We start from the raw sequence: 8,724 nt of genomic DNA, 5'->3' as shown, positions 1-8,724 counted from the left end.
AAAAAAAATTGGGCGTTTGCCTGCGATTTCAAAAAATAATAAAAAAACAAACCTTTTCTCTGGCGTCCGTCTTTCCTTTGTCCTTCCTTGTCATTACAACGACTGTGTAGATCGTGAAACCAGAGGTAAAAAAGATCAGAGTTGTTGGTTAAACGAGGAGGTGGTGAGTGGTGGGTAGTATGAACAGGTTGGTGGTGGTTGTTGTTGTTTAGAGAGAGAATAATGTTTCAGAGAGTGAACAAGGAGTGAAGGTTTGGGGGGGGATAAATTCTGTTTGAGGGGGGCAATTTATTTTGATAAAATAAGAGTAAATTTGTAATTTTATTTTATTTTACGGGCATTAATTAGATATTTAAGGGCGACTATAGCTTCCCACAATATTATTGATAAGACTTAAATAATTGAATTACACATAATTAATAGGTAGGGAATATGGATACATATTTAACAATATACGAAGTACTTCATCTCTTTATTTTTTTTATTTTAACGTTGAGGATTTCAAGTTGGCCAATGCATTATGTCAAAAAAAAAAAAAAACCAATGCACACATGTTATAACATTAATTATTATTTTTAATTTTAATTACATTTTAGTTAAAATCATAAAAGCTTGATATTTTTTAAGTATATTATTAAAACAAATCAAACAACATATCACATTGAGTATATATTTTTTTTACCGACATATATACATCAAAAAGATGATTAAGAGATTGTCTATGAATTTAAGTATAAATTTACATGAGTACTTTAAAATTAGAACCGACCCACCAAATTTAACCTAACCCAAGCCGAAAACCCGAATAATACCTCTAGTACTAGGAAAGGATAAACCTTCATCAACTACCATAACTACCAAAATTTGAGCCCTTACCTTTAAAATTAATCCTCACCAAATGTCCTCCTCTTTCACTCATTTTCTCTCTCCTACTTTACTCCCTCTTTCATCTTCTTCCTCTACTCTTTCTTCTCTTCCAACCCATCAAAACTGTTCACCATTGCTGCAAAAACCTTCTGCAACTCTGACTTCCTCTGCTCCATTTCAAAACCCCACTTCAGAAATCCTTTCTAAGCATTCATGGGTCGAAACCCTTCGTTCCCAAGCACGTTCTGGGCTTCTCATGGAAGCCATTTCCACCTACATTTCCATGTTAATGGCGGGTGTTGTTGCGGACAATTTTGTATTTCCGGCCATTTTGAAGGTTGCAGCGGGCCTTTATGATTTGAATTTTGGGAAACAGATTCATACCCAGGTGTTTAAACTTGGGTATGGGTCGAATTCAACTACTGTAGATAATACCCTTGTGAATATGTATGGGAAATGTGGAGATATTGGGGATGCACGTAAGGTGTTTGATAAAATGTCTGAGAGAGATCAGGTTTCGTGGAACTCGATTATTTCGGTTTTGTGTAGGCATGAGGAGTGGGAGGATGCTTTAGAGGCGTTTTGGGTGATGCAAGAGGAGAATGTTGAGCCTAGTTCGTTTACATTGGTGAGTATCGTGTCGGTTTGTGGGAATTTGGGGGTTGTTGATGGGTTGAGGCTTGGGAAGCAAGTTCATGGTTATAGTTTAAGGAAGGGAGATGTGAGAACTTTTATAGTTAATTCATTGATGGCTATGTATGCAAAATTGGGAAATGTTGATTATGCAAAATCATTGCTTTACACGTTTGAGGATCGAGATTTGGTCACTTGGAATACTATGATAAGCTCATTCTCACAGAATGATCGTTTCATAGAAGCACTAAAGTTCTTAAAGTTTATGGTTCAGAAAGGGGTTAGGCCGGACGGAGTAACAATTGCAAGTGTTTTGCCTGCTTGCTCTCATTTGGAGTTGTTGGATTTAGGAAAAGAAATTCATGCTTATGTGATTAGAAATGAAATTTTGAGTGATAATACTTTTGTGACTAGTGCTTTGGTTGATATGTATAGCAATTGCAAAGAGGTAACTAGTGGTCGTTTAATTTTCGATAACACCCAAGTGAGGAATATAGCTATTTGGAATGCTATGCTCGCTGGTTATGCACTAAATGGACGTTTTGAGGACGCATTGAAGCTTTTCATTGAAATGCTTGAAGTTGCAGGGGTTTCCCCGAATCCCACCACTATGGCAAGTGTTTTACCGTCCTGTGTTCACAGCCAAGAATTCTTAGATAAATTCATGGTTTTGTAATCAAATTGGGCTTTGACAGGAATACTTACGTACAAAATGCTCTATTGGATATGTACTCTAGGATAGGAAGATTGAAATTTCCAAAAAACATATTTGATAGCATGGAACATAAGGATATTGTCTCCTGGAACACAATGATAACTGGCTGTGTTGTCTGTGGACAGCACAGCGAGGCTCTTCTATTGCTTCATGAGATGCAACGACTTAATGATAGTGAGGATGAACATGAGTATGATATAAGAACTTTTCATAGGGCAAATTCAATTACTCTTATGGCTGTTCTTCCTGGTTGTGCTTCCTTATCAGCACTGGCTAAAGGGAAAGAGATCCACGCCTATGCCATAAAAAACAATATGGCATCGGATGTCGCTGTTGGAAGTGCATTAGTTGACATGTATGCAAAATGTGGATGTTTGAATATGTCGAAAAGAGTTTTTGATCTTATGCCGAAGAAGAATGTGATAACGTGGAATGTGCTTATCATGGCTTATGGTATGCATGGGCTAGGAGAGGAAGCACTTAGTCTGTTTCGGGAAATGGCAGCCGAGGCTTTGCAGGGTAGTGACACGAAGCCCAATGAAGTTACAATTATCGCTGTGTTTGCTGCTTGTAGCCATTCTGGCTTGGTTAATGAAGGACTAGATCTTTTTTGCAGCATGAGCGATAGATATGGGATTAATCCTACAGGTAATCACTATGCTTGTGTGGTGGACTTGCTTGGTCGAGCAGGGAAACTGGATGCGGCATATGAGCTCATCAGTAGCATGCCTGCTCAATATGATAAAACAGGTGCTTGGAGCAGTTTGTTGGGTGCTTGTCAGGTGCACAAGAATGTAGAACTGGGAGAGGTTGCCGCAAGGAATCTTATTCAATTGGAACCACACATAGATAGCCATTATGTTTTACTTTCCAATATCTATTCGTCAGCTGGGCTTTGGGAGAAGGCAACAGAAGTCAGGAAAAATATGAAGCAGATGGGAGTGAAAAAAGAACCTGGATGCAGTTGGATTGTGTTCGGCGACAAGGTTCATAAATTCCATGCAGGTGATGTATTGCACCCACAAAGTGAGCAGCTGCATGGTTTCATAGAGGACTTGTCAGAAAGGATGAAAAAGGAGGGTTATGTTCCTGACACTTCCTGTGTTCTTCACAATCTTGACGAAGAGGAAAAGGAGAGTCTATTATGTGGGCATAGTGAGAGATTGGCAATAGCATTTGGCATCCTAAATACGCCTCCTGGATGTACAATTCGTGTTTCAAAGAACCTAAGAGTTTGCAACGATTGCCATACAGCTACGAAGTTTATTTCTAAGATTGAAAAGAGAGAGATAATTCTTCGTGATGTGAGGAGGTTCCATCATTTTAAGGATGGAGTCTGTTCTTGTGGGGATTACTGGTGAACAGTTCTTCATCTCTTTCCCTTTCATATTCTCAATACACAAGATCCTCATCCTACACAAAATGTATCTTTCATATTTTACTTTGTTGTACAAGCTGTATAAAATGTACAATTTTCAGTTGTGAAGACTGGTTTGGAAAACTGGATATACAGAATGCTGTCAAAAAATGTTGGTGTAATACAATCTTCTCATTTATGGTATCTTTTGTTTGACTTCCAACTGTCATGCTTCTAAAATGAAATTGTTTTCTGCTAATGTATTCAGGATCAAAATTTGTAACCTCTTGTTCGAAAAGAAATACAAAATATATGAATAAAAAGATAAGAAAATCCCTGAAAGTTTGAAAGATGGACTTTATTCTCTCTGCATATGACTGTGAAGTTAATATGATTATGTTAGCTCACAAGACATGTATGGTAATCATGTATTTTATCATTTCTTGTTGTGTAGATGTCATGGACAAAAGATAGAAACTAATGCATGTTTAAAGGTCTCCTTTAAAGGTACAATGCAACAGTGCTGCTGCCCTAACGGGAAAAATCTGCTACAGTAATACTATAAAGCAAACTCAGTCTCTTGATCCAAGAGCAGGTATAAATATTTCTTTTATTTATATTATTTAATTCCTTGCAATATTGCTAAAGGAATTTAACGTCTAATGGCTGTGGCTTTATCTATAGTTCATATGCACTTTGGATTGCAGCCCTCTTCCTCTTTGATTTGTTTAACGGGCCTGATAACCACTTATGGTATGCTTATGATTGGACAATGAAGCAGTGTATGGCTCTGTTATCTTCACCTGATTTATGAGTATTGAACTGACATTTTTTTTACCTGTTAGTCTGATTTTATTATTGATTGCAACTGATAATTATTGATTGCAGCTGGTTTTTGATGATGAAAATTGAATTTCATTGATTAATACTGAGTTTTGACGATTCTAGTATATTTTGTATATTAGAGTTATTGAGTTTAAATTGAACTTTATTTAACGAATTTGATTTTTAAAAAAAAATGATTTAATAAAGTTCAAACTCAGATAATTACTTTATTTATGGGATTTGAACTTTATTAAATCTTAACTGAGTTTCAGGTCATTGTAAAAGTCATTATATAATCATGCATGCTATGTTACAAATATTCCAATTATGATATACATTATTAAATATTATTCTCTTCTTCTAAATTAAATGTTTGTGCATGTCTTAATGGAAAAATGTTATGCTTGGTTTGCACCCTAGGCTGCTCATTATTCAACTATCTCCTTTCATTTTGTGACTTTTTGAGCTCATAAACTGTTGGGGTTGCTACAGTTTTTTTGACATTTATCTGAGGATCTAGGGAATCAACTCCTTACCAAAATCTTTGACAATTTTGATCGGACATGCCTGTATAAGTGGAATACAATTAGTGTTACTTCAAGTACGGATGGAACATCAGCTTTGAGTCGCCTATTTTTCATAAATTTTTATAAGAGATGATCACTAATCTGTCTAGTTCTAAGTGTTAGCTTTAACTATATCAAAGAACCTAAACAAAACTGCACCTGGACGAATTAGAGAACAAAGAGGGGAAGTAAATACGAATAAAGAGAAAGGAAATTCCAAAGTAACAATAGAGTTCTACATGATAGAGACTAATGGAAAATTTTGTTTGTTCCATTGATTGGAGCTCAGAATTCCTCTGTGCCAGTCTGTTATTCTATATTTTGCCTTTCAACATATTTTGGAAAAACAAGACTAATTTCTTATACCTTTGATCATTGTTTTATGGGCCTTTCTGTTCTTTTACTGCAGTGGCTGGGGGATTCTCCTCCCGCCCTGTTTTGTTGTTCAGATTTGGTTGTTAATATTCTATAGTGTGATAAAAGGGATATACCTTCGTTCATTTTTAGGATGTGGCAACCTGGCAGAAGAAAGGGCGGAGAGAGGGGGGGGGGGGGAGCCAGTAGTAAAATTAAGCACAGTATTTCAGCAATTCAGCATTTGCCTTTTCAAACAGGACAAAATCAATTAAACTTCATTATAAATGTCTATGAATAAGCTGTTGTCGGTGGTTCAATGGTCACCTTAGCTCATTATGCTAATTCTTGCTAGTACTCGCTTTCCTTTTCCTTATCCTTTTTTTTAAATCTATATGCTAGTTGAGATTTAAAAAAAGTCAAAAAACAGGTTTAAGAAAGGAAATCAAAAATTACTTATCCTCTCTTAATCCTTATCAATTGCTTGAATAATTAATTGGTTCTGTTCCAAATCCATATGGCACCAGCATCCATCAACATGGGTACGAGTTTGCCTTGGACTTGGAGGCTTATGACGTCATTAGCCCCACCTATGAGCTTTTGGCCTATGAACACAGCTGGTACTCCTGGCTTACACCCTAGCTTTTGTAATGCTCGATCTATTTCCCTTCCATTTGGAAGTTCATCCAGCTCATATACTGTTGGGTTTGCTCCGTAGCTGCTTATCAGTTGTTTTATGGAATGACTCATGCAGCATGAGCTCTTGCTGAAGATGACCACTGGTTTGTCTTCCACTAAACGGTTTACTGTATCCATGATGCAGTTACCACAGCTATGGTACGATGAGAAGGAGAGGTTTTAGCAAGACTAGTGATTCAATATGTAGGTCTTTTGTTTTCTCTGTTTGAAAGACAAATGGTTCTTTGCATGTATATCAAACTATTGAAGTAAAGGCCTCTATTTATAGAGTGCTAGTCAGCATTCCTAAGAGTTGTCTGATAAAGAATATGGTGCGGAGAAAAGTAGTCCCTTTCTATTCTTGGTTAAATCCATTGCTAGTGGATGATGACATTTTTCTCCTTTTTAAGAGTTTTAACCCTACCTTGCATTGTATAGCAACTTATATTAGGGCATTTTATTTAAGTAGTATGTCTGTTGCACAAGGACACATGACGGTCTTGGTTTGTCTAATAAATGCCAGTACCTTAGTATCAGCAGCAACCTTTTATTGGATTGACAGTTCATAAATGAAAACCACCTAACCTCTATCAAATTTAACTTCAGAACAATTTTTCGTTTCTTTAGTTTATCACTAATTATCTCCTAGGAAAGTTTATCATTGTTCATTTGTATGTCATTGTTCTTTTTTCCCACTGCAGCAGAAAAAAATAATTGGTCAAGGAAAGGGACAAACTAGGAATGTAATGCTTTGGATTAATAAATCTTCCAATTGTAATCTTACCAGTCTTACAATTGTAATCTTCCCTTAATGCTTTGGATTAATAAATCTCATGATAATTTAAATTATTCTGTCTTTACCCAATAACCTTTTAACCATTTTTCCTGTTTAGTTAGTCTGCCTCATGCTTATTAAGATCTTATAAGACTCCATATTGCGCTAAGATTTTAGTACTAAGCCAAAATTAAGAACTTCAATCAAATCATAGAAAGCTTTGTTGATGTTGAAAAACAATTTGCACACATTGAGGGTAATGGATTTTTTCGCGAATTTATTAGCAGTCAGTTTAAGCAATACATCTGCGTTGAAGACAAAATAGATTATACACACCAGATTTTGCTAACAAAGGTTAAAGCTGAACTAGATGTGGCAGATACTTGCGTGTAATAATTTAATTAATTGGTTCTAGATATTCTTGATCTATGTTGATAGCTTCAAATTAATACAGATATTTACTGAGATTCCATCACTTTTTTTTTTTTTTTTTTTTGTTTACAGATATGCCTCATACTACAGAGTTTGTGAAAAAAATCCTTTGCTCAACATTCTGCCGTCTAATACTTATGTAACCAGCTCAATGTATGCCCAAGGGCCAAAAAATTTTCCCCACTTTCTGTGACAAGCTAGGGGCAACTGACCTCTTCATATATAAGAGATAGGTATTCCTCTATTACAGAGATTCCCTGCGCTTCCTTTACTCTTTTTATTTATTTTTTATTTTTTCTCTCACTTTTTGGATAGATGAATAAGAAAACAACATAGCTATAACTTTTATCTGCATTTAATTTTTGCTTAACAAAAAAGTCTCTTGCATTTGGACTGTAAAGTAGAGAAACAAATTTGTCATGTCTACTATCGTTTGTTCATTTGCAATTTACAGGCTGATAAAAACCTTGATCTTGTTCACAATTATCAATTTGTTGTTTATCACTTTTATCATCATGGCTGTAAAGTTGCCTTATCTTATTAATTAGTACTTTCTTCGATTTACAATAATTGCATCATTTTATCCATGCACTTTTGCATTACTTTGATTTTAAATTTCTATAATAATATTTCAACAAAAGTCATTAAAAAAAAATATTTTTACAATATACATTGAGATTAAACCAACCACAAATAAAATAATGATTTTTTATTGTTACATACTTGTGTACTGTACATGCTCAAAGTTAATTTGAGAATGATGAAAAGAGTCAATATAATGAAACTATTGTGAAACCGATGAAGTATATTAAACTTGACTCGGCAGTTTGAATTTATATTTGTACATATATAATGATGACTGCAAGTTATGTTTATTTTGACTTATAAAAAGAATCTGGTTGCAGATAATGGCCAAGTACGGAGGGGTTTCTGTTATTGTAGTTGAAGTCATCTTATCTGATTATATATTTAATGATTTTTTAAAAAATAAAGAGACAGAGGGATACAAGAGCGACTCCTCGCATCACATAAACATGACGATAAGCAAGTTGCCAACATTTGCAATCCAAACATCTCTTTCTAGCTTTCTAGAGAGCTTATTGGTGAATTGTTTTAACTTTATTGATGCTCGGATGAATAGGATGCTACAAAAAAAGGGATTCTTATTCTTGATCCTGAAGATAAATACTCATTCTTAATGTGGCATACGTAATATCATAATTGAAAAAGTCTACTTTTTTCTGAAAGTATTCTTATCAATTCTGCTTCAAAAATCATCTTCACTTTTGACATCAGATCAATGTATGCAGGACAAAACCTTTTGTACTCCTAGCTGAAGATCCCTGCTCGACGTGGCTTCTTCATATTGGTGAGGTTTTTCCTTCTCTTTTTATTCCCAACAGTCTATATTTTAAATTTTTTTCTTGGTTGCTTTCTGGATGGAATAATTAAATTTGCTCAAAATCTGTAGAGTATGCAGAATTCATCTTGATTTCACCTTTATCTTAGTTTCTATTGTTTA

The 8,724-nt window shown here is 35.0% G+C and overlaps 2 protein-coding genes across 2 annotated transcripts; one reads left to right on the top strand and one right to left on the bottom strand.

Annotated features, from left to right (window-relative positions):
- Positions 1-638: 638 nt before the first annotated feature.
- Positions 639-3,795, top strand: LOC110727833 (pentatricopeptide repeat-containing protein At3g57430, chloroplastic-like). Its single transcript, XM_021907398.1, is given in 2 exon segments — positions 639-2,159; positions 2,162-3,795. Coding segments are annotated over 2 exon segments (2,676 nt in total). The 5' UTR covers positions 639-898; the 3' UTR covers positions 3,577-3,795.
- Positions 3,796-5,525: 1,730 nt separating this feature from the next.
- Positions 5,526-6,395, bottom strand: LOC110727749 (monothiol glutaredoxin-S1-like). Its single transcript, XM_021907328.1, has one exon. It carries the CDS (start codon positions 6,131-6,133, stop codon positions 5,810-5,812), a length of 324 nt encoding a protein of 107 aa, XP_021763020.1. The 5' UTR covers positions 6,134-6,395; the 3' UTR covers positions 5,526-5,809.
- Positions 6,396-8,724: the final 2,329 nt, after the last annotated feature.

This window comes from Chenopodium quinoa, unplaced genomic scaffold, assembly GCF_001683475.1.
Source record: "Chenopodium quinoa cultivar QQ74 unplaced genomic scaffold, ASM168347v1, whole genome shotgun sequence".
Lineage (NCBI taxonomy): Eukaryota > Viridiplantae > Streptophyta > Magnoliopsida > Caryophyllales > Amaranthaceae > Chenopodium > Chenopodium quinoa.
This window is presented reverse-complemented; position numbering and strand designations above follow the sequence as displayed.

What these genes read in the sequence shown, in the direction of transcription:
- LOC110727749 (XM_021907328.1), bottom strand. Translation starts at nt 6,133, where the DNA reads ATGGATACAGTAAACCGTTTAGTGGAAGACAAACCAGTGGTCATCTTC.